General features: G+C 43.6%; 1 protein-coding gene across 1 annotated transcript in view; it reads left to right on the forward strand.

Annotated features, from left to right (window-relative positions):
• Nucleotides 1-287: 287 nt before the first annotated feature.
• TTC21A (tetratricopeptide repeat domain 21A) overlaps nucleotides 288-25,217 on the forward strand; it is a 57,402-nt gene continuing 32,472 nt past the window's right edge. The window contains exons 1-13 of the mRNA XM_084859406.1: nucleotides 288-403; nucleotides 1,472-1,601; nucleotides 2,540-2,653; nucleotides 3,933-4,099; nucleotides 6,682-6,804; nucleotides 8,256-8,413; nucleotides 10,738-10,822; nucleotides 11,658-11,756; nucleotides 12,098-12,293; nucleotides 14,744-14,841; nucleotides 16,140-16,340; nucleotides 23,015-23,144; nucleotides 23,599-23,756. Of these exons, the coding sequence (XP_084715532.1) occupies nucleotides 377-403; nucleotides 1,472-1,601; nucleotides 2,540-2,653; nucleotides 3,933-4,099; nucleotides 6,682-6,804; nucleotides 8,256-8,413; nucleotides 10,738-10,822; nucleotides 11,658-11,756; nucleotides 12,098-12,293; nucleotides 14,744-14,841; nucleotides 16,140-16,340; nucleotides 23,015-23,144; nucleotides 23,599-23,756 (1,686 nt within the window). The 5' untranslated portion in view covers nucleotides 288-376. The remainder of the gene's footprint in view (nucleotides 404-1,471; nucleotides 1,602-2,539; nucleotides 2,654-3,932; nucleotides 4,100-6,681; nucleotides 6,805-8,255; nucleotides 8,414-10,737; nucleotides 10,823-11,657; nucleotides 11,757-12,097; nucleotides 12,294-14,743; nucleotides 14,842-16,139; nucleotides 16,341-23,014; nucleotides 23,145-23,598; nucleotides 23,757-25,217) is intronic.

The raw sequence follows: 25,217 nt of genomic DNA on the forward strand, positions 1-25,217 counted from the left end.
GCTCGCGCTCGCTTGGCCGAGGGCCCCCCTTCCGCGTGAATCCTAGAGAGGGAAAAGGGGGCGGCAGAGCGACGCTCTGTGGACGGGCTTCTCCTGGGAGGCGGGATCTACGTGCTGCCGTGAGAAGAATGACGGGGAGACTCCTCCGCGCGAGACGCGCTTAGTAACGGGGAACGGGAGGGGGCGCGGCCTGTGGTAACCATACACGCCGAGCCACGATTGGAGATTCGAGGTGTTTATCCTGAGGCGGGGGCGTGACTTGTGCCTCGCGCTGCGGCTGTTAGGTTGGGGAGGGTAGACCGTTGTGGCGGTTGCGGCAGTTGGTGTTTTGAATGACTCTCACCCGCCCCCCCCTTTCCCAGCTCCTGTCAGCGCCATGGCTGACGCGGACCCTCAAGCCTTGGTATTCTCCTCCCGTTTTGTTTCGTTTTTACCACAAAAAGCTATTTACTTTTATTTAAAATTATTTTTAGTCAGCCTTAAAGGGCAAAACCCGCCTCAGAGCTTGACTTTGGTTAGGCACCAAGCCTCGTTTTGTTCTCATTGTTTACTTGTGAGATTTATACTCCTGCCTTTGCAGCGAGTGTGCTCGAACGGGCTGACGAAATAAACTGATCTTGGGCCAGTCGCTCCCTTCTCAGCCTAGCCTGCTTCACAGGGTTGCTGTGCAATGAAATGCAGAATGAGTTGGGGAGGACCATGTATATACCACACTGAGTTCCTTGGAGGAAGGGTGGTATATTAAATAAATACAGTAATCAGTTGCAGCAAGTCAGTATGAAATTCTAGGAAACCTGATTCATGATATGGAAGAAGATTTCTGAAGGGAATACTTAGGAGAGCTGGATGTGCCTGCTCCCTTGGCTACTGACCATTAATAATTTTATAACAAAGTTAAGCTTTTTTGAATAAGATCATAGCAAAGGGCTGGATGTGCCTGATCTGGTCTGATCTCAGAAGCTAAACAGGGTTCAGCTCTGGTTAGTACTTGGATGGGAGACCACCTGGGAATCCAGCTTCCTGCACTGAGCAGGGGGTTGGACTTGATGGTCTTCCAGCCCTATGAGTCTATGAGATACTAAATCAATTAGATTTGGGAACAGCAATATACCGTTCATTAAGCTTGCCAGCTAACTAGAAGGGAGAAAGAAAGAATAAAGCCTGACAACTTTTGTGCCATTTTGTGCAGCTTGATTTGCAGAAATCAGTAGATGATCCTTTCCATGGCACAGTGATAGATGTCAACCTGTCAACTTCTGCAGATTGATAGGGCAATGCTATACGTGTCTACTCAAAAATCAAGCCCCATTCTGTTCAATAGGACTTCAGTAGGAATATTTAGGATTGCTCTTAAAGGCACAGCTAGATGGCTGGTGGAAAATCTGGTAACCCTGCTCTTTCGTGAACATTTCACTTAATGCAATGAATTGAACAAAAACAATTTTCCGCTTCTCTTTCTCTCACCCTCAAGGCTAGAATTCTCTACTATGCTCAAGAAAAATACTTCAACCACGTTGTCCATGTGACAAATGTCGAACTGTCAAAACATGCTCATGATCCGGTGTTGCTGTTTTTCAAGGGGTTTGGAACCTTGCTTCTTGGTAAATAGTCAAAAGGAAAAGCCTTTTTCTAGTTTTTGTTTGGGGCAGGAAACCTAAAATGTTGCCTGTATCTCTCCCACCTTCCCCCATTTAGCAATTAGAAGACATTTATAATTAATCAGAGGTTAATAGTCTGAATACAAAACTTGGCTTGAATAGAAACTAGAAAATGTGAGAACCAGTGAGAGACAGTGAATGTATCTGGAATGGGAATAGGGAATAAATGTGGAAGTGCAAGGAGGTTTATGGAATGCAGAAGTGCTGCTGATTATTATTTTGAAATTCAAACCCTGCCACTCGCCTCCAAAAAGGCCTCAGGGCAACTTACAACATAACAAGAATCATACAGCAGTGATCAATAAACACATTAAAAGCACATCCTCCTAAAATCAAATATAGCATGAAATCCTAAATGAGCAAAGTGCCTCTAGTTTTTGAATATCAGAAGTCTTACAAATTAAGGAAACATGAGAGCTAGAAGCTAAAAACAAAGAAGAACATATCAAGGGCTGGAAAGCACCACCGTTAGAAAACTGGTTTCCCCACATTCTCACCACTGTGATTCCATCATAAATGCGTGATCACGGAGCCCTGATTTTAGGCTCTGTCATTTGTGCTGGATGAAAACTAACAAAAACCACCATGCTTGCAGATACCTCAGTGGTATTTTTTGACAACATTCTGACACCCAGCCACAAAAATCTGCCCACACTAAGACTGCAATCCTATATAAAAACCTATTTGAGAGTAATATGGCTCAATGGGGCTTACTTCTGAATATTTACTGATTTGATTTGTACTCCACCTTTCCACCAAGACAGCTAATAGACATGTGCACAAGATTAAGATCTAGCTTTCTCCAAAAGACTTACATTTGTGGTAGTTTTGAAGTGGTGGCTGCTAAAAACTAATGAGTGATTTGTGTCGCATCCTTGCAGGTCGTAACCAAGAAGGTATCTCACTACTTGAGAATGCCCGGAAACGCCATGTTGATGTTTCCTTATGCTGCCTCCTAGGTCTCATTTATGCACACAAAAGATGTGAAAATGTTGGTGAGTTGTTCCAGGCTATCAAATACATTTTGTGCCATTCATCAGAAATAGAAATAGAACTGTATTAAAATCAATCAAATGAAAATGTGGGTGGGAGAGTACTGTCAGTTATTAACATCATCATCATCAAAAAGTGGGTGCGATACAGCCATCTGGATGTTGAAGGTATGCAGAGGGTACACAGAGTCTGGGAGAGAGCTGGTGCCATTCACTTTTAATTGGACTGTCTGTTGACCTATGAATACCTTCAGTACACAATGTTGCTAGTTACAATTATATTTCACTCTAACTCTATGCTCTGGGAATAATAGCGAAGATCCAGAGAATTTCTGGCCACGCTCAGTGTAGTTTGGGCTTCTTGAAAAAAACCAGTGAAAGTTTCATGAGTTCCAAAAGCAGTTTAACATGGTATGGAGAGCTGCTATTTGAGAAACACATAACACTTACTCCAAGATAAGTGTACACGGTGTTGCAGCCTCAAGTTCAAAGCCCCCTTGGGCATACAAACTAATTGCATAGTCCTATAACTTTTTTCTGTTTTAAAAGAATTCAGTTTCCACACAGACTAGAACACAACATAAAAGAAAAGCCATTCTGTAATTATTTGAAGGTTTCTGTGAGATTTCTCATCCTGTATTCCCACTTCATGATGGAACTTATTTTCCTAGTTGTTTTATTTGAATCAGGATGTGATAGCCTTCTGAGACTTATCAGCAGCCCTGATTCCATTCTGAGTCAGACACAGCTCTTTGCATAGGATCCGATTGTACATCTTTTATCATTAGTAGTTCAATGATATTTACTGAGCGTAAGATTATTTTACTGAGCATATGCCTAGTCAAGAAGTGATTTGGTACTGGTACTGTTGAGGATATATGCCAATTATTTGTGTTACAATTTCTTGATAATTTAAGACAGTGCTTTCTTAAATCCATAAAGACGCTCCATTGTTTCTCTAGTGCAGCTATTTCCAAATGATTTTCAGAGGGAAAATGTGCAAGGATTGAAAAACAAAAGTTGTGACTATGTAAAGATTAAAAAGGGACAACGCAAAGATTGTTGATACATAGTTATTTAACTGTCCAGTCTTCTGAGATAGCTGATTGGTACAGGATCCTCCTGTGCATTTTCACATGTTCTTCATCCACCTTGCCCCTTGGCTGCTGCTCTTACACAACACAATACCAGCCCCAGGAGGTTCCTTGCTGGACTGCTATGAAAGTAAAACAAATGGGGGGAAAGTTGAATGTATGCTCCCATCTCCACAATTTACTTTCAGATTCCTCGGCTGTCTTGGACTTTGAAACCAAATTAAAAGAAATACGGAAGACTGCTGGAAGTAATGCATTGTATTATGCTGGAATGTTTTTGTGGCTAATGAATAGAAATGATAAAGCAAAGGAGTATGTCGACAAAATGCTGAAAGTGTCGAATGGAGCAAGAGAGGTAGGGTGGAATAGATCAGGCTGTTCTCAAGACCTGAAGTTGGAAATGTATTAAAAATGTGACCGCAGCCCCTTTAAAGTACTTTGTAGCATGTAAAACTGTGGGACATACCTCCCTCAATGCTACAAATTGTGCAGACACAGCATTCTGTACATGTATAACCTGTCTGGATCAGGACCAAAGCACACAAAAGGTGCTAGGGGGCGGGGGGAGAGATCTGCATCCAGCACTCAAATGTATGCACAGTGAGCCTGTGTGCACACACTACCAAACAGATGGTAAACACTCAGTTCTGACAGGACCCGTCATCTGCTTGGGAAAGGCCAGAGACTGATTTTAGACATTTCCTTCACCCTTGCCACTGTGAGATGCTCAGTGCTGGCAAAGCTGACACCGAACCATCTGTTTAGTTGGGGAAATATATAGAATATGTGAGCAGTCTTCTGGATTGGGGCTAGTGTATGCTCTAACTAATCTTCATTTTGTCTTGTTACATAATGGGACCGATTGTTTCACATCATCATGTCCCCCTGCCCCCCAAAATTTATAGTTCTTGCTTGCCAAGTTCAGTAATCAGTCCATAAACCTTATGATGGTATGCATGGAACTAAATCCCGCTGAGTTCATGGCAATGTTACTCCCAAGTAAGTGTGCATAGGGTTGCAGCCAGGAGATCTGCTGTGGAGTCACCACTGCATCCTGAGCCCAGGCTGAACAGAAGTGGCCAGGGTGGGTGGGGGCAATTTATTTTGCCAGTATTTTTCTGATGGAACTAGGATTTCCCCCCCTTCCATTGATTACAATGGGAGGGAAAATAACTGTGCCAGCCTGAGGCTGGTATAGGTTGGAGGTCCAATCCTGAGCTCTCACTGAGGAATGGAAGGGCCTGGAATCCAGCATAGCTAATTGTTTAAGTTTGCAATCCTATATACACATACCTCAGAGTAAACCCACTGAATTCAGTGCGGCTCATTTCGGAGTAGACATGCATAGCTCTGTGCTGTAAATGAGTGGAAAATATTATAGTATGTTGCAACTGTTCGGGCTATTTTGATATTTATACTGGAGTCACTTCACTGAATTCTGTGATATTGTTCAATAAACTGAATATTAGGGGTATTGGGCAGATTACCTTGCAAGCTAAGGAGAGGGAGAGTGGACAATTTCCATAGCAAGTTTTATGAAGAAAACCATGTACCTACTTGGGAAAAAGTTGGATAATCCCAGCAGGTTGTCAAGCACTAACTTGCCTTCCTCTGAGATCCATGTATGAATACTAGAAGGCATCCTGTTGCCTTATCTCTGTCTTGTTTAAGGCCAGGGCCCACAGATGAGCACAGTAACAAAAGACAGGAGTCTGGATGGAGGGTTTAAGACAAAGATGGAGCTATTAGTGTTGCTGCTAGTCAGGCTGTAAAAAAAAAGCCCTTCTGGGCTGCAAAATACTGCTACAGTGAGCTGTATGAGGCTCAGGTCTCAGTGAAAGTGATATTGCTCTGACTTTGAGTCAATCACTCTGGCATCACTAGTAATTCTCTTGTTGAGCTCTTTGCTGTTGTTGGATATGAAGAGGTGGTGGAAGCAAGTTACAGGGGACTTTTGGAAAGGAGTCACTGGCATCGGAGAATGCTGGAAGAGAGGCAAACCCAGGGGTTGGTGATGGGTGGAGGGGAAACTTTAAAGATGACTCTGCCTCATCTTCAATGCAAGATTCCACAATAATATGTTCTCCAGTGAGTGCTTCCTGAAATGGTTCATGAGTGAGTCCTCATGTGTCATGGGCACTGTGGCTTCCTCAGGCCCCAGGAGCTTCCCACATCTATATCTGGGTGCTAGGTTGATGACACGTTCTTCCTCTGCTCTCTGTGGGAGAACATTTTAATACAAATCCAACAGCCTTAATTTAAAAGTGTGCTCCAAATATCCATATCATAATCTCTTCCCCTTGCTCCTTTGGTGGTAGGAATCATGGTGAAGAGGGAACCCCCTTGGACCATATGGCAGAAGGATACTACTTGTTTTGGTTATATTTTACATTATCAAAGTCTTAAGGTTTCTTGTTGTTCAGTCGTGTCCGACTCTTCGTGACCCCATGGACCATAGCACGCCAGGCCTTCCTGTCCTGCGCTCTCTCCCGGAGCATGCTCAAGTTCATATTCATTGCATCGGTGATGCTATCTAGCCATCTCATCCTCTGCTGTCCCCTTCTCCTTTTGCCTTCAGTCTTTCCCAGCATCAGGGTCTTTTCCAGAGAGTTTTCTCTTCACATCAGGTGGCCAAAATATTTGAGCTTCAGCTTCAGTATCTGTCCTTCCAATGAGCACTCAGGGTTGATTTCCTTTAGGATTGACTGATTTAACTTTTGTATATGTAAAAACAGAAACAGCTGTATCATTTTATATTGTAATTGCATATTTATTGTTTGTTCTATTGTATTTTTATAATTTTTTTATCTACCCCACCCAGAGAATGTCAGTTATGGGGTGGCATAGAATTACTGTAAATACTCGTGCTTTAATTACACAGTTTCATTACCTTGGTGAAGAGATTTGGGCGGGGGGGTTGTTTTTTAACTATTGCAGGGGCTTGTTTTGAAAGGATGGATATATGTTACATCTGAGAAACAGCATGCTGTCAAGAAGTCTATCAAATACCTCGATGAAGGGATTCAAGACAGTACAGATATATTTGGAATGATGGGAAAGGTAGATCGTTTGCTTTTGGTTTCTTTATCATTATCATTTTATTAGTTATGGAGATATGATGCCCAAGCAGTTAGGGCTGTATTCCTGAAGGCTGAGATCTTGGACTATTACAAGTTAAAAATCAAACATTCTATAGCCCTTATCCTATGCAGGGGTAGGACCACCAAAACCCACTGAAATCAGTGCTTGTATGTGCACTTAACTACATAGGATGGCTTCTCTATATCATACAAAGCCACATTTAAGCTACATTCCTGTGCAGACAAACTTGGCAGTACGTTTCACAGAACTCAGTGGGACTTACTTCTGAGAAAACATGTTTAGCTTGTGCTGTTAGTAGGTTCAGTCCAAGTAGAACAAAGGTGTTTAAATGTAATTTGATTGCTTAATTTAGGAAAAAAAAACTAAATTTGATTGACCCAAACTCCTAGAACACTGTACTCCATGCTTTTTTCTTTTCTTTTTAAAGAAAATTCTGCCCCTAGGCAGTCCAGATTCTGCAGCCTGCATAAACAATACACAAAGAGCAAATTCGTATCATGTTGTGTATTTTGCATAATTTATTTTGCTTTTGCTAATCATGGGGAGAGCAAGATGCTACAAAGGGCACTGGATCCCTATCCCTAGCCAATGGAAATCTTATTCAGCAGCTCCTTTAGCTCCTGTGATTTTAGCAAACATTGCCAATACACTTTCAAGCATATCTTAGCCATCATAATAACAGAAGCATATGGGTTTTTTTTAAAGAAGCAAGCTGAGATTCTCAGGAAGCTAAATTCTTTGTCCAGTGTCACTTTCTGTGCTTTTTCTGCCATCCTGCAGAACTGTGGCATGCTCATAAACACACAGCCATTAATATACCCAAGGGAATTCTACCATGCACGAAATAATGCAAATTGTAGTGAGGAAGGACAACATTGGAGACTGTGTCAAAATTTCCGGTATATTGTCATCTTTTCCTGGGTGGCTGCCTTCAGTCTACAAAGCTGTAAGAGGGTATCAGGTCCATTGGGCTGGCACAACCCATGGGACCTGAATGTGACATGACTCCATTATGGACTGGTCACAGATGTTTGTATACTGTAACCTAGATATCTTAGATTAAACTTTAGTTTGATTGTAATTCATTCTTATGTACATTTGATTCTCTTTTTATGTTGCCATATGTCTTTGCTGAGTTTAGGGATTTTCTTGTTCTGTACAAAGTTCATATTCTCTTTCATTTGAAAAGTACAATCAATTGGCAGAACTCTGATGAAATCAAAGGAATTATTTTAGGTCAGTGATGTGGGCATGAATGCCAAATTCATATTGGATCTAGACAACATGGCTGCCATTGTATTGTCGCCCAAACAAGTGCTGATGAGTGGGGCAGTGGCAAAAGGCCACTTAGGTGACTTCTGCCAGTGGTGTAATTATTTTTAATTCTTCCATCCTTTCTCTCTCCATAGGCAAAATATTTCATGGCGCAACAGAATTATTCAGGGGCCCTGGAAATAGTTAGCCAGTTAGTGGTTACTTTCCCTTTCTTTACTCCAGCTGTTGTTACCAAGATGAGGCTACATTTAGCCTTGCAAGACTGGGAGCAAAGTGTAGAAGAAAGTAAAAGGTAGGAGGTGATTTTCAACAATGGAAGAAATAGGGAAGTATCTTTTCAGTTGGAAACTACTTGGCCTACTTCTATAAAGTGCTTATTTAAAATGAAATAATATTTCTTAAAAGATGAGCAACAAAAATGTGAGTAGGTGCTCCTCTTCCACTATTTACAGAATGTATGGCCCATTAAGTTCTCTGTTTCAGGTTACATTGTTTTCCTGGTGCTCCTAGTTCTTCCCAATTTGAGATACATTGACGTTTGCTGAAAATGAATGGGACTTAAGAAAAGAAGAGCTCTGCTGAATGGACTAAGGGTTCATCTAGTCCAGCATGTTGCTTCTCACAATAGCTTCCCAAATGCCTCCAGGAAGCCCACAAAAAGGGCTTAAAGGCAACATCCCAGCAACTGGTGCCCAGGGGCATATTGCCTCTGAAGACAGAAGTTCCACCTAGCAGTCATTCATTAGAAAAGCCCCCACAGGCAAGCAGTTGAGCTGGCTTGGTCCAATCAAAAGGAATAAAGGAGATAAGTGGCTGTATCAACCAAAGATCTCCTGGGTTTTATCTGCTGCTTCTGTCTCTATTAAGATTTTATTAAATTGTATGGGTGGTGTGTGTGTGTGTATGTTCTAAAATTGTTGTCAATCACCCTGAGCATTGTGACTACAATGGAAAAGCAGCAGGGCATACATTTTCTAAATATCAGCACAATCCTACGCATATCTGCTCAGGAGTGAATCCCATTGAGTCTAATGGAGCTTACTTCTAGGCACATAGGATGCAGCCTAAATAATAAAGAGGTGGCCCATTCCAGTATATATCTTAGAAGTGGAATAGCTTGGTACAGATGTAACATTGGGTGATCTCTTAAACATCCGTAAGCCCCTTGCCTCTTTTCTTAGGTGGGAATTCCCTCTGTCCTTAATTATGCTTAACTGTAAAAATAAGCATCACATTTGCACTGATGTTAAAGGGGGATGGAGGGGATTTCCAGTCAAGAAGAAAAGGGAGAGATAAAGCGCATGATCTTCCAATCCATTCTTGGGTCTCCATCACACTGAGCTTTTATCCTGCGATTGAGATTGCTCCTTCACAGAAGTTTGCAGGCTCTTTACATGATGCTGCGATTCAAGGCGTCTCCTGCACTAAATGCCCTTTGTTCAATTTTTAAATAGATCACAGATAATGAGCTATCAAATTACCCCGTTGTGTTCCACTTCAGTTTCCTCCGTGAAAAAAGTAAAAGTGGCAAGAAGAGGAACGAGATCACTGAAAGATAATGGAAGACTCAGTTATGGGGAGGAGGAAGTGGAAGGGGGACGGGGGAAGGAAGCGTGTGAAAAAGGGAGTCATTGTGATCCTTCATTTAAAGTGGAAACAGAAAGCCCTGTTTTAAATGTAGGATTTTAGGCTGGTGTAGAGATGCCCTTGATTTCTTAAGAGATCAACTAATCAACAACCCAAAGAACTCTTGGCTAGGATCTAAGTTACAAAATTTCTACATATGCCTTTTCCTTAATCCTCCAATGAAGGAGATTCCATTATTTCCTAAAGCAAACTGTTCCACTTCCCAGATTTTCTTTAAAAGTTATGAGATGAGATGAGATTCTTTTCTTCTTTTATCAGAGTATGACAATGGGTGCTTCCAGATGAGGCTGTTATCCCACAATCACCTTGCCCAGGGGGTCCAGATGATGGGCATCTCTACACCAGCCTAAAATCCTGCATTTAAAATGGGGCGTTCTGCTTCCATTTTAAATGCAGGATCACAACGACTCCCTTTTTCACACGCTTCCTTTTCCCCCAGCCCCTTCCCCCTCCTTCCCAGTATCTGAGTCTTCCATTATCTTTCATTGATCTTGCTCCTTTTCTTGCAGCTTTTACTTTTTTCACGGAGGAAATTGAAGCGGAACACAACAGGGTAATTTGATAGCTCATTATCTGTGATCTATTTAAAAATGGAACAAAGGGCATTTAGTGCAAGACGCCTTGAATGATCACGGCATCACGTAAAGAGCCTGCAAACTTCCGTGAAGGAGCAATCTCAATCACAGGATAAAAGCTCAGTGTGGAGGAGCCCAATGTCATCTTCAATTTGTAACCCTCCTGTGTTTTCTCACTGCTTCTTCTGTCTTTTTTTCTTACCAGAAAAAATCTGTTAAGGAGTAAAAAACAGAATAGGTGCAAAATGCCTTTTAATTTGTAGTGTTAAGAGCCCTCCATCTGGAAGATCCCTTCATCAATTTTAGTTAATATAAGCTTCTCTTTTAATAACAAAGAACTAGCTGCTATATGATGTAATTTAGTATGCTTTCTATTACCTTTGAACAAATTAAGAATCCTAAGCAAGGAACCAAACGATATAGATGGACTGCAGTACATGGTTGTAAATCATCTCACTATGACTGGGAATAAAAGTATGGTGAGTATTAGTATAGTTTCTGACATTGGTAATATAAAATTGGTGTTGTAGACTTTCAAATAAATTAACAAAGCAATCCTGTGCCCCTTAGACAGCGTCTGGGGGACATAGGATTCTTTGGTTTCCTAGATACAAGGTTGGAGACAGGGCTCCGACCTTGTAGCCAGGAAAGCCCCCTCATAGCCGGCATGGAGAGAACTGCGTTGGCTACCTCTCTGTGCTTGGTAAACAGAGCGTGAAGATGGGGGGAAAGGGGGCGTTCTTGGGGGTGAGGAAGGGACCAGGGCTGCTGGCTTATGCCTTTTCCTATCACCACCCCAGTCTCCTTCCCTCCCCCTCCCTGAAGCCTCCGCTAGACAGGCGAAATCTCCTGTCTACCTTAAATGCAGCATGGGAGGCGCAAGGGGCCTCCCACTCTGCATAGGATACCCATAAGCCTCTGAGTTCAGGGGCTTACGAGTTCCCAGCACACAACCCATAGGATTGTACCCTTAATGTATTTTTTTTATCAGTGATGTGATGAGTATCTGATCATTGGTAATGTTTGTTATCTTTTGCATGGTTTACCTTTAACATATATATGTAAGGATATGCTCGCTTCATAGATACAAATATGCACCATGACATTAAGAATTTGGAATCTGGCTCAGAATTTGTAATTCTGTATCCCAGATTTTATTTTAAAAATCAGTTTTCTAACCCTCATGGAGGAACATTGTTAAATGGGCAAGTAATCACTGATCTTTGGTCTGTTCACTGAGTGTCATGTTAGGCATCAGATCTAGGAAGTTACATTGTCTCTGGTTTTAAAATAATATTAATATTTTTAATGCAGGCATTGCATTTCCTTAGGGAATTTATTGGTGCTTTGGAGCTGAAAGAGCCTCAAAGATCAGAACTTCACCTTCAAAAAATGTTGGTGATCAGTAGACTGGTAAGGGCATGTTTATCTTAATAGTTAGTATGACCTATATTCCTTAGTTATAAGTTGTTTTCCTTTGTATCTTTGGTGATTTCTCCATTTGAAATGTTCTGTCCCCCCTCCTCATCCAAAATAAAGTCTTTTCAATGTACAGGGGCAAGGTGGGGGAATCTAATTTACAAGCTAATTTCATAGATTAGTTATGCTTAGTTTTAAAACAACAAAGATAATTATACATTTTTGAGATGTATGTCCCATCACATGACTCCTGTTTACAATAAATATTTGGATCATATATGTGCCATATATGCATGACTTATTAGTTCCCCCCCTTAAAATTGTTTTTCATTTAGTCTGGGAAAAATCAAGATATCCTGCAAGAAGTGTATGATTTTACTAGAAATTCAGATAGTAATCTAATATCCACTGATGCACGTTTTGCGAATGAGTTAGGATATCAGCTAATTCTTCAGGGGAAGTGGAAGGAAGCTTCTGTATGGTATAGAAAAGCCATAGAGCTGGACGAAAACACTGTAGATTCACTGACAGGTAAGCTATTAAGAATTTGTTAATTAAATGAATACCTGCTTGCCGTAAACCTTTGGGCCATATACCATCCTCAAGAGATTTTGAGGCCTGATTCATGCAGTTACCTGGGCTATGGATTCTATTTACATGATGGAAGAGTGGATATCCTATACCAAACACTGATTCACATGATCATGCCATCCAGGTTCAGACAACATGATAAGCCGTGGCCAGCTGGGTGATTATGCAAATTGCGTCCAGCACATGCCACAGCTTAAACACGCCACTGTGGCTTGTTTCGCTTACAATGATCATCCAAACCAGGTCATTAGGTGACATCCGGTAAGCCAGTTCCATGTGCAGTAGGGACATACGCGCATTGGCCTGATTTGCATAATTCTAACCCTGGCAGTGCAATGCAGCTAATGCTTCCTTTAAAAATATGTTTTGGCAGTGTCCATTAGTTGCTTTTTGGGGGGAGGAGGATATTGTATACATAAATGTTGTACTGGAACAGTCTTTATTATCTGCTGATGATGTATATACTCTTTTAAATGATTTACCTGCTTCTTGGAAATTAACAAATGGTCAGCATAAATGGATTCTTCACACCCTCTTGACAGCTAAAAGACTGATATTACAGCACCGGAAGGATAAACACTCACCTCCTATAATGGAATGGATTGAGGACCTTATAACGCTGTCAACATTTGAACAGGTGGTGTATAGACACCACCTTCAAATGGATACTAATTTGGATATCATATATATGCATTTCATATGTATTCATTGATATGAATATACACAAATTTGTGTGTGTGTGTGTGTGTGTGTGTGTGTGTGTGTATATATATATATATATATATTAAAAGGTAAAGGTGTCCCCAACCAGTCGTGTCCGACTCTAGGGTGCAGTGCTCATCCCCGTTTCTAAGCCGAAGAGCCAGCGCTGTCCGAAGACGCTTCCGTGGTCATGTGGCCGGCATGACTGAACACCGAGGTGCACGGAACGCTGTTACCTTTCCCGCCGAGGCGGTACCTATTTATCTACTTGCAATTTCTTGCTTTCGAACTGCTATATAAAAACACCCTCCATCCTCTCCAACCCCCCACCCTCGTAATTCTCCCCCTGAAAAAAGTGGGAAAGAGGCACCAGTTTTTTCTTCAGGCATATGGCCCTACATGTGGATTTGTCACATCAGACACTACATTATGTTCATACTTGAGCGGGTGGAGATCATGTACCTGCTTATCCACTGTGCAAAGGGGATCCACAGCCCAGATGAGTTTATGAACTGGCATGCAGGTTGTCTTGCAAGGACCGTAGCAAACTCTTCTGAGAAGATTTTCACATTATGGTTTTAAGAAAATAAGGTTGAGGTATAAAAGAAGTATTTCCTGAAGTGCTCAGCATGTGTTAAGAAACATGTTGTGCATCTACCACATAGCGAGATGTGAGTTACAAATAAAATGCTTGTGAAGATTCCACATCTTCTAGTAATATGTAAGTTGGCAGCAGCCTCTGGCTCAGACCTGTCCAACTTGTGGTCCACCAACCAAACAGCCTGCTAGCCAAGTACAGCTAATTCTCAAACTTATCTATAACAAGGACAGTTAGACTTAATATAGGAATTCTTGTACTGATTTGTGGTGTGTTTATTGATTTCATGCTCCAGATGTTAAAAATAGGACAAAGGGCCCCTTAATACAATACCTGCCAGGGGCTCAACAGCCCCAGCCCCCCCCCCCTTTATTCAGTCTCAGATAAGTGGCCAAAAACAGGTTTATTGAGCTCCTGGTAGACATCATGTACGCATGGCTGATGGGCTGCATTTGGCTGAGGAGTTGCACGTTGCGTGGGTCTAAGCTAGAGACTGCTGCCATTCCCTCAAATAACAGTTCTTCTTCATGGTCTGTGTGCATCACACATATGGGCTCTGCGCCTGCGCGGAGCCTCCGTTCAGGAAACTTCTATAGCTGAGAGATTTTTGGCGGGAACCCACCCCCACCGCCCTACTGCACATATTCGGGTGGGTTCCCACCCATTCCCTCAGTTCTTCAACCGCCATTGCGGCTGCCTTGTTGGGAACGCTCTTGTCCTTTGACAAAGTTTCCTGAATGGAGGCTCCATGCAGGTGCAGAGCCCATATGTATGATGACCACTTCAAGAACCACAGTTACAGGTAAACAAGCTGTCCTTCTGTGATTGCTAAATTGTATGCCTAGTTGTAAGGGGATATACTAGCTGAAGCAGTGACAAGAGAGGAGTTTCTGCAGTTAAAATAGCACTGGATGCTAGGCAAGTGACACAGCTCTGCCCTGTACTAATTCATGATACTTTACCAGTATGGGTCCTCATGCTGTCAAACGTATAATGATAATAATTACAAGTAAACGTTTGTGGTTATAATTAAAAGTACCATATATATGAAAATGTAACTTATTGCTGAATAGGTTTAATTTCTTTACAGGGATTATATGGTGCCAGGTGCTTGGAGGGAAGCTAGAAGAAGCAGAGCAACAACTGGAGTTCCTAAAAGAAGTTCAGCAGTCCATTGGAAAATCTTCAGTTAGAATACACTTATTTCCTTTGATGCCTTTTTATACACATATTCTAGACTATGCATTGGCAACCTGTGGCCTTGATGCAGGTGAATGCCCTGCAACCCCAGATCACAGCATATTTGTTCATTGGTGGTCTCTGCTGTCTCATCCACTGTAACTTTCTGCCCAGTCTAATGATGCTAGGCTCTGAACATGTCAGAAGGGTCAGCAGCTGATAGACTCCAGGTTGAATCTGGTTGAAGAAAGCCACTGGGCATGTTGACCACCACCCGCCTCAGGTCACCAGGTTTGTTAGGTAGCAGTCCCTGCTGCTATAACATTTCATGCTGACTGGGCTCAGAAGTCTTATCATAGGGGAGATCACGTGCATAGTTGCTGAGTAACTATTCACACATACACATTCCAGATGGTAAAGCGCCTGTTTGGCTTGGCAGATTAGTTCATTAAAATGTATCTTGAAGTAGGGGAGTGCTAGAGTGCCCTAATTGGCAGGACAGGGAATAATTTTATTCTCATCAGTGACTTTGTTGGTTTCCTTTATAGGAAATTTACCACTTTGCCAGTTCTCCGAGTGCATTATGAGAATTGTAATTCCTATATAGCATTTGGTGGCAAAGGCATTCTCTGCTAATTTGGGGTGGATGGAATGTCTGCTTTGCCATAGAGATTGTCCTTCAGGTTGTACTCTTTTATTGCACAAATAATGTTTACAGATGTTTAGTGTTTTTGCAGAATTGCATGATCATAATATTTATACATTATTATAATTTCTGCCATCATAGGAGCAGTGTAGGTTTCTGTACAACAAATACATTTGTTGCATGATGGCAAACAGGTGAGTATTAATACTTGCTATTTAGCACTTTAATGTAGACACATCATATGTGATTGTGCAGAGGTAAAATAAGCCGGCTTTTACAGACTGGAAATGTTGACTTGCTCTCTTCCCCCTGCAACCGTTGCCAGGTTTGGTTAAAAGGAACTCAGGGATGCTCCTAAATTCACTTTGAGGATCATGATTAAAACTAGTTTCTTAAAACAAGGTTAGGTGAATTCCTGGGTTAAAATCCATCTTGAGTTGGTGCTGATCACACATAATACCCAAAGCCCAGTAGAGGGGTGATGGGTGGAATTCACATGTGAAGGAGGAGGGAGCAGGTGATCTCACACTCCCACTCTGTAAACTCAAGTTTATTTGTACATCTGCACTGATCTTCATGGGTATTAGCTAAAAGGAGCCTTTTAAGTTGATCATTAAAAAACCCTAATGTCGAGTAAGAATTAGCATTCTGTGTCCCACAGGCCCTAGCTTATCTTCAAGCTGTAATTGCTTCAAGGAAAAATAAGAATGAGCAGACTGCCAGCACCCTTCTCAACGAAGCTGCAGAACTTCATTTTTCTGCTTTGCATGGACTTCCTTTGAGCATTGAATATTATGAAAAGCTGAACCCCATGTTTTTGATTGAAATTGTGAAAGAGTATTTGGTCTTCTGTCCCAAACAGGTGGGAAATCTTGTTTTGTGTATCCTGCTATCTTGAACAGTAGGAAATTTTGGTGTGTGGTGCGGGACCAGCCTTTTATATAGTCAGTTTGCTTGTGAGGAGAAAGTGTTGGAGACTTGCAGTCAATGCTCCAAGTTGGATGAGGTGGGTTGCTATCCCACTTCTTTTCAGGTAGACCTAAAACCTTCCCACTCCTTTTCAATTGATATACAGTCTTCCTGGGAGCAGACTTACACTAGTATTGAGAAAAGTCACGTGATCCAGGCCAGAGCTGTTTGTAATGCTGGGAGAGATGGGTATTTGCAAAGACAGTTTCCTCTTTCCTGCTCTCTCCCAACTTCACAAACCGCTCTGGCTTGGGCAAGGCTAGAAGGTGGGAATAGCCCTATTCTCTTCTGAGAATACGTGGTAAAAGCTGACTGTGACAATGGGCTCCTCTACATGAAGCTAAAATCCTGCAACTTTACCGGGGCTTTTGCTTCTGGATTCCTTGTGGGATTATGATCAGCTCCTTCCTATGTGTTTTTTTTTCCTTTCTGGGCAAGTTCTATATGTTTCATTATAAAGCCACTAGATGACGCTGTGATATTGCTACAATAAAGCACCATTTCATCAGTACACCATAGATTTACCACAGTTCCTAACAGGAGGAGGGAAAATTTTGTACTTTCATCGTCATGAAAAAAGCACAGTAAAGATCGCAAAAAGCAGGAGGTGCCCTGGAGGATGACGACGTTGTGTATAGGACCTGCAAACTTCCATGAGTGACCAATCACAAGTGCACGATAAATGCCTTGTGCAGAAATGGCCAATATACCAAAGGACCTTCAGCCACTTAGAGTGCAATCCTATTGGGATGCCGTTAGGCTCTGAACTCAGAGGCTGACAGGCATCCTATGCAGAGTGGGGGGAGTGCGGAGGCAATCTTTGCTTCCGTGCTCCTCCCACTCTGTATTTTAATTAGACAGGCTTTCTCACCCATCTAGCTGGGGCTCTGCAGAGTGGGAGGGAAGGAGAATGGGGAGGCTGGAGGATTCTTCATAAGCTGACGTCCTCAGACCTCTCCCCATCCACAGAACCACCCCCTTTCCCTCCTGTCCAAGGTCTCTTTTGTGAGCCTAGAGAGGCAGCTGGTGCGGTTCTTCTCCACACCAGCTGCAAAGGGAAGGAGGTGGGGAATCTGGACTCTAGGTTCCAAGGTCGGAGTGCTGTCTCCGATGTCAGATCTAAAAATCCGAACTATCCTATGGCCTCCCAGATGCTGTCTATGGGTGATAGGATTGCTCCCTTAAAGTAGCTATTCAAAAGTTGATTGTATCAATGGCAGAATGTGAGTGGGCATTCAGGACTATGAATATTATCATTGCTCATATAAGAAACTCCATAGTACTAAAAGCAGCATCCAGTGTAATGTTCATCAGCTTGGTTGGCCCTCTGCTACAAAGCCAGAAGATTATGTAAAACCATGGTTGGGAATGGGCCATTGTCATGCTGACTACACTTCTTGCCCTGCTCCTGCAATGTTGAAGTGCACACAAATACACAATGAGAATATCTGGAAACTTTTTGGAAGGTATGTCATGCCTAATATTAGGCTGTATTTATTCATGGTTTTGACTTCATATGTAGTAGCTATACTTTTCATGGGAATGATTGATAAGTGGCTGTAATTGTTTGAAAGAGTAAATGTACTAATTCAAGCTTGTTACCAAATAGGTTATAGGATTAAAAAGACAGTGAATGTGTCAGGATTCCCTTAGCCCCCACTTCACTTCACTCCTCAAACATACACAGACAAGAGGCTTCAGTCTACGGCTTTTAATCCATTACTTCACAGGGTCATACTGATGCAAATTCTCAGAGACTCTCTGTCTACAAGAAGTGCCTTCAGGGGATTCAAATGGAATTTACGAGAGTTGCCTGCCGTTTGAAGAGGGAGGCGGTCTCGCTAGCCTAACTTAACGGGGGAGGTCCCTCTCTTGTCGTGAAGCTTCTAAGTGCAGCTTTTCACGCAAGGTCAATCGGGTTCCGCCCCTGCCTTCTCTGTCTTTGCTCTGTGCCTGCACCTGGCATCTATTAAGTCATCCTCCTGTTCGCTGCCTCTCACAGGGGTGGGGGTGAGGAGGGACCCTCAAGCTCAGCCATCTGGACGTTTGTAACCTGAGAAGCAGGCCTACTCATATCTGGACTAGCCTGGGAAAACACCTCCCCTATGTCTGATGGTTCTCCTTCAGAATCTGAACTGCTATCCCACTCCCTGCACTCAGAAACACCCCTGACAAAATGGACCTCAGACAAAATTGAAATGAAACCAACCCATATCCTCCAGCCCCACCCCCACTTTGAGCACGGCTTACAGTGTTCTGTAAGCCCCAAGCAGACAGACAGTGCTAGCTTTTACAGTGGCACCAGTCCTACCAAAAGCAAGTAGTAGACAGGACTTGCAGTTCTCCCAAGCTGCTGCTTGCTAGACTTCTGTCTACTTTGCTGGCTGGTGACATTCCAACTATCAAATTGTTTCTCTCCTGCTCTCACACAAGCAGTTGCAGGGTGCCCAAGAGGTAGTAGCCACGGCCTTAAAAATAACTGTTAATTTAAGAAAGCATCTTTTAACTATCGGTACCCAGTGAGGAATATGTTGTCATGGTCTAGGACTTGGAGCCCTGCTATCAGAAGAGGGGTCTGAGGACACAGAGGATGAGAAAAGACTGGATTCAGAAGCCATCCCCAGAGATAGAGATTCCTGGGAGGGTGGGATGGGAGGGGCAGGAACTAGTGATATGTTCACCTGCACAGCCTGAGGAGGTAACCCTGTCCCCATCCTGGCTGCAACAACTTCTCCACAGAACCCTGGGAAGTTAAGGAGGCACCTCTCAACTACCACACCATATCCAGAGGCAATATGGGTCTTCCCATCTCCGCTGAAACTAGGCTCTGATGAATTGGGAATTGGCCCTCTAAGTCCCAGCAGTTTCCTTACGGTGGAGCTTGACAGAAGTGCTTAAGCTCTCCAGACCATTGCTACAGCAACGTTCCAAGCCTCCTGCTCTTGAATGCTTTGTATCCACACTGACGTGGTACCAGCTCCACAGTGAGCTGACCATGCTCTCATGAACTAGCCTGGACTCCTGCCATGCTTTGTCAGTACCCCCTGCAGCCTGAGCCTGGAACAATATACATGATCCTGGATGAGGGTGCAGACCTGGCATGTATTACGGAGACCTGGCTGGCTGAGGCTGCTGCTCCAACCCTTGCAGCCATGTGTCCAGCTGGATTTTCGTATGCACAGCAGCCGAGGGCTGGGGATCGGGGAGGGGGAGTGGCTGTTATCTACCGAGAGTCCTTGGTCTTCACCAGACCCCCTCTCCGGGAGACCAAGGTTGCTGAGTGCATGTACTGGAGGTTGGGCCCGACGGGCAGTCTGGGGATTCTGCTCGTTTACCATCCACCCCGCTGCACGACTGACTCCCTGGCTGAGGTGCTTGAGGTGGTCTCTGATGTGCGTGTACAGTCCCCTAACTTACTGGTGTTGGGGGACTTCAACGTACATTCGGAGGCCATCCTCACAGGAGCACCTCGGGACTTCATGGAGACCACGGCCTCCTGGGAGCTGCACCATATTCTAACTGGGCCCACCCATGTAGCCGGTCATGCACTAGACCTTGTGTTTGTTTCTGGAGAAGTGGGGAGTGATCTGGAAGTCGGGGGTATATCCACCACCCCCTTGTCATGGTCAGATCACTATCTGGTGACGTTGGACTTCTCGGTTCCACAACCCCTCCGCAGGGGTGGAGGACCCATTAAAATGGTCCACCTCAGGCGTCTTATGGATCCAAATGGATTCCTGAATGCGCTTGGGGATTCTCTGGGGCATGCCAATGGCCACTCGGTCGAGACCCTGGTGAGTGGCTGGAATGCCGCAATCACTGGGGCATTAGATCAGGTGGCTCCGAAACGCTCTCTCCCCCTGAACAGGGCTCGGACTGCACCATGGTTCAATCCACGGTTACGAGCTCTGAAACAGGAGGTGAGACGGCTAGAGCGCCGGTGGCGGACGTCTTGCTCCAAAGACGATCAGACACGGGCTAGAGCTGTATCTTCAGCCTATCACGTGGCGGTGAAGGCAGCAAAAAAGGAATATTATGCTGCCTCCATCGCGTCTGCAGAGTGCTGTCCCAGGAGGCTGTTCCAAGTGGTCCGGAGCCTGGTTGGTCCTGTGGCTCCAGAACCACTGGAGCATTCTAAGGCCTCCTGTGAGGCCTTGGCAAAGCACTTTGCAGATAAAATTGATCAGATTAGGTGTGTATGCACCTAATATTAGATTAGGTGTATTAGATTAGAGCTGTATGCACGCTGTGGATACAGTTAGTGAGCAAGAGGTGGCCTGTGGCAAACCGGTTTTGTGGGATCGGTTCCAGCTTCTTCCTCCTGATGAAGTGGACAAGGTGCTTTCATTGGTACGGCCGACCACCTGCTTACTTGATCCTTGCCCATCTTGGCTCATTATGAGCTGCAGAGAGAGACTGGGTGAGGGGATCAAGGTGGTGGTGAACGCCTCCCTTGAGGAGGGAGTGATGCCATCAGCCCTCGAGGCAGTGATAAGACCGCTCTTAAAGAAGCCCTCCTTGGATCCTCAAGTTTTGAACAACTTTCGCCCAGTCTCAAATCTGCCATTTTTGGGCAAGGTGATTGAGCGGGTGGTGGCGGTGCAGTTGAAGGCACACTTGGAAGAAACTGATTATCTAGACCCATTTCAGTCAGGCTTCAGGCCTGGGCATGGGACAGAAACGGCCTTGGTCGCCTTGGTAGATGAGATGAGGAGGGCTCTGGATAGGGGTGAGTGCTCCTTCCTTGTTCTCCTCAACCTCTCAGCGGCTTTCGATACCGTTGACCACGGTATCCTCCTGGACCGCCTGGAGGGGTTGGGCATTGGGGACACCGTATTGCGGTGGTTCCGGTCCTTCCTCTCAGGCAGGTACCAGAGGGTAGCACTGGGAGAGGAGGTTTCGGACCCGTGGCCACTTACTTGTGGGGTGCCACAGGGTTCCATCCTCTCCCCGATGCTATTTAACATCTATGTGAAGCCGCTGGGGGCTATCATCAGGAGGTTTGGGGTGCAGTGTCATCAATATGCGGATGACACGCAGCTCTACCTCTCGTTTAAATCTTCACCAAGGTTGGCTGTAGAATCCCTGTCCAAATGTCTGGAGATGGTGAGTGGCTGGATGGGGAGGAATAGGCTGAAGCTGAACCCTGACAAGACCGAGGTACTTTTGGTGGGAGACAAGAGGAGGCTGGGGGATGTTGACCTGGTGTTGAATGGGGTACGGCTACCCTTGAAAGACCAGGTCCGCAGCCTGGTGGTCATTTTGGACTCCCAGCTGTCCATGGAGGCTCAGGTGTCAGCTGTGAGCCGGACAGCGCTGTATCAACTCCATCTGATACGGCGGCTGCGCCCCTTCCTTCCCGACCGTCTGCTCCCATCGGTAGCACATGCCCTGGTCTCCTCTCGTTTAGACTACTGTAATGCGCTCTACGTGGGGTTACCCTTGAAGACGGTTCTGAAACTGCAGCTGGTACAGAACGCAGCGGCTCGCCTGATTAAAGGCAGCCGCCAGCGAGATCACATCACTCCAGTGCTGAAGGAGTTGCACTGGTTACCAGTTGTTTTCCGGGCCAAATTCAAGGTGTTGGTTTTGACCTTTAAAACCCTATATGGTTCCAGCCCAGCCTATCTTAAGGAGCGCCTCCAGCAGCACCAGACAGGCCACTTAACAAGATCAGCCTCGGATGGCCTTCTCTCTGTCCCATCAGCCAGGACAGCTAGACTGGTGGGGACGAGGGAGAGGGCCTTTTCTGTGGTGGCCCCCACTCTGCAACTCCCTCCCTAGGGAACTCTGTCATGCCCCGTCTTTAATGAGCTTCCGTCATGCATTAAAAACGTTCAGGCAGACATTTGGGGTGGGTTAGGGTATTTTAGAAAATGTTTTTATTGTAGAATTTTATTGTTTTAAACTGTTTTTATTGTATGTTGTACATCGCCCAGAGTGGCTGGGTGACCAGCCAGATGGGCGATTAATAAATTTAATAATAATAAATAAATAAATAAATATTTAGCTATTCAAAAGTTTAGAGATGGTGAGTTTTTCACTAGAGATGGGGATGACATTTGTTTGATTCACATTTTAATTCAAACTAACCTAATTCACACTTTCTGAACTAATACACAAACCAGAATGCAATTAAACTGCATTTTTCATAAATCTCCCATTTATTATGAAGTTCTCCAATTTAAAAATAAATTGCAAACTCCTGCAGAAATGGGATGGAATGAACTTGTGCTTCAAAAATGGTGAACATTATAGGAAGCAAAGCAGATTCATCCCTATACGTGATGCTACACAATAGCATTTTTGCTACAATATTTTAGATGCATTATTGTACATCGTCATTTGTTCTCTGTTCTGCAATAATTTGTGATACTGTCATTTAGAAATATTTCCATCAGCATTCAGGTATGTTCATGGAAGGCTTGTGTGTTGGGTAGCCAGATTGTGGCTCATCAACAGCATATGACCCATGGGCTACACATGGGAATTGTATACCAAACAAATTCATTTTACCCTGTATTTTATATTCTTGGAAAATATGTATTTTCATATTTTTTTCCATAGCCTCGGTTACCTGGTCAAGTTTTATCTTCTCTTCTTAAGCAAGCAACTATAATTTTGAATCCACTTGTAAAAGCAGCTCCTGGGATGATAGAGCCTCTTTTTCTAATGGCACAGGTTAAATATTTATCAGGTAACTTAAGATCTGATTGTTTACTCAAAGAAAAAAATACAAATTTACCTGGAATTTAGATTATTAGTACTTTTCACTTAGAATTTTTTTAAAATGTTGATTAAACTCTATATAAAGGTTGGAGATTAAAAAGCTTTGAAGGTGTCTACCATCGTGTGAGTGCTCTTTTCTCTTAAATGGTGAATATGAATAAGATGTGAGGACTTGAGAGAACTCGGCAGGGTGAGGTAAGGCAGAAATGGCAGGGCAAGGTTTTTTGTCCTCTCTTTCTCTCCCCTTGCATAAGTTCTGAGCCTTGTGATGGGACCTTGCAGAAGCTAATGAGTAATACGGGAGCAAGTTAGCTAATTGCTGTGCTTGCTCAGGAAGGCCTGCACCAGACTGCATATGACACAGGTGTATTTGTATGAAACAAAGTGTCTGGAACAAAATAATATAATAGGCTATTTTGCAGGAGAACTAGAAACTGCCCAGGGTACCCTGCAGCGTTGTTTAGAGTTGGACCCAACATCAACGGATGCCAATCTTCTTATGGCCCAGATCCACCTCTCTCAAGGAAACATCAAAGAATGTGCCCATTCACTAGAAATAGGGGTCAGCTACAATTTTCAAGTAAGACTGATTTTGAAACAAACATTTTAAATGCTTGAGAGAACTGTTTCCCCCTTTTTTTTGGCCTTGCCTGTGGGTCTACTTGTAAGTAACAAGCTTACAGCTAATTTCCTCGTTCTTTGTGCATGTGACCTATACACATGCAAATAACAGGGCAAAAACTTAATGGGACAAAAGTTGCTTCCACACTATACATCTGGAAGTGCGATTATTTGTTCATTTCCTTTCTAGAGAGAACCCGGATATCATTGCCAATTGTATTCCAGTGTTTTCTGTGTTGACCTCCCATCTTTTTTCATACCTGATTTGTGATTTTTTTTTCACAGTTTTCACAATTGGAGTGCTAGCCCGTCCAGTGTGGACTGGGAAAGCACTACTTAAGCGTTTCAGGGTTACTGTGCCTTTAATTGGATATTTATTCCTTGTGGCTTCTCCCTCTAAGAGTTTTTCTACATGAGGCTGTTAATAGTTGTATCTACTTTCAGTTTCATCACAGAATTGACATCTGAGCTCTACACAAAGAACTTTTCCTTTCCTGGTACATAACCTCTAGGTGATGCTGTGCCATAGCGGAATAGTGCAAATATACAAGTAGGAAACTACCTTATCTTTCACTTTAAGAAATAATACCTCATTTTCCCTGCTCTAACCCACCGCCCCGAAAAGTGCTCTTTTGGAGGATCACAACGCCATCTAAAGAACCCATAAACATTTGTGAATAAGGAATCATGAGTGCACAATAAATGCTTCATGTAGAAAAGCTCTAAATGCTCCTGTTCAGTATAGCACCACATCAGTAATGAATTGCCCATTATGCCACTTAGTCAGTTCCTACTCCTTCTGTGTGGGGTGGTGATGCTGCATGATTTAGGGTGCAATCCTATGGCCGTTAGCGGCTAGACAGCCATAGGATACATCAGTTATTAATGACTTGGGAGGAGGAGGTGCAGGGAATGCTGATTGAATTTGCAGATGACACAACATTGGGCAGGATAGCTAATACCTTGGAAGACAGAAACAAAATTCAAAGTGATCTTGATAGACTGGAGCACTGGGCAGAAAACAACAGAATGAAATTTAATAGGGATAAATTCCAAGTTCTTCACCTAGGAAAAAGAAACCAAATGCACAGTTACAAGATGGGGGATATGTGGCTCAACAACACTACAAGCGAGAAAGATCTTGGAACTGTTGTAGATTACAAACTGAATATGAGCCAACCATGTGATGTGGCTGCAAAAAAGGCCAATGCTATTTTGGGCTGCATTGATAGAAGCATCGCTTCCAAATCCCGGGAAGTACTAGTTCCCCTCTACTCAGCACTGGTTAGGCCTCATCTGGAGTACTGTGTCCAGTTCTGGGCACTGCACTTTAAGAAGGATACAGACAAGCTGGAGAGGGTTCAGAGGAGGGCGACAAAGATGATCAGGGGACTGGAAACAAAGCCCTATGAGGAGAGAC

Source organism: Heloderma suspectum, chromosome 5 (genome assembly GCF_057233095.1).
Source record: "Heloderma suspectum isolate Gila_16-S chromosome 5, 16-S_ref, whole genome shotgun sequence".
Taxonomy (NCBI): domain Eukaryota; kingdom Metazoa; phylum Chordata; class Lepidosauria; order Squamata; family Helodermatidae; genus Heloderma; species Heloderma suspectum.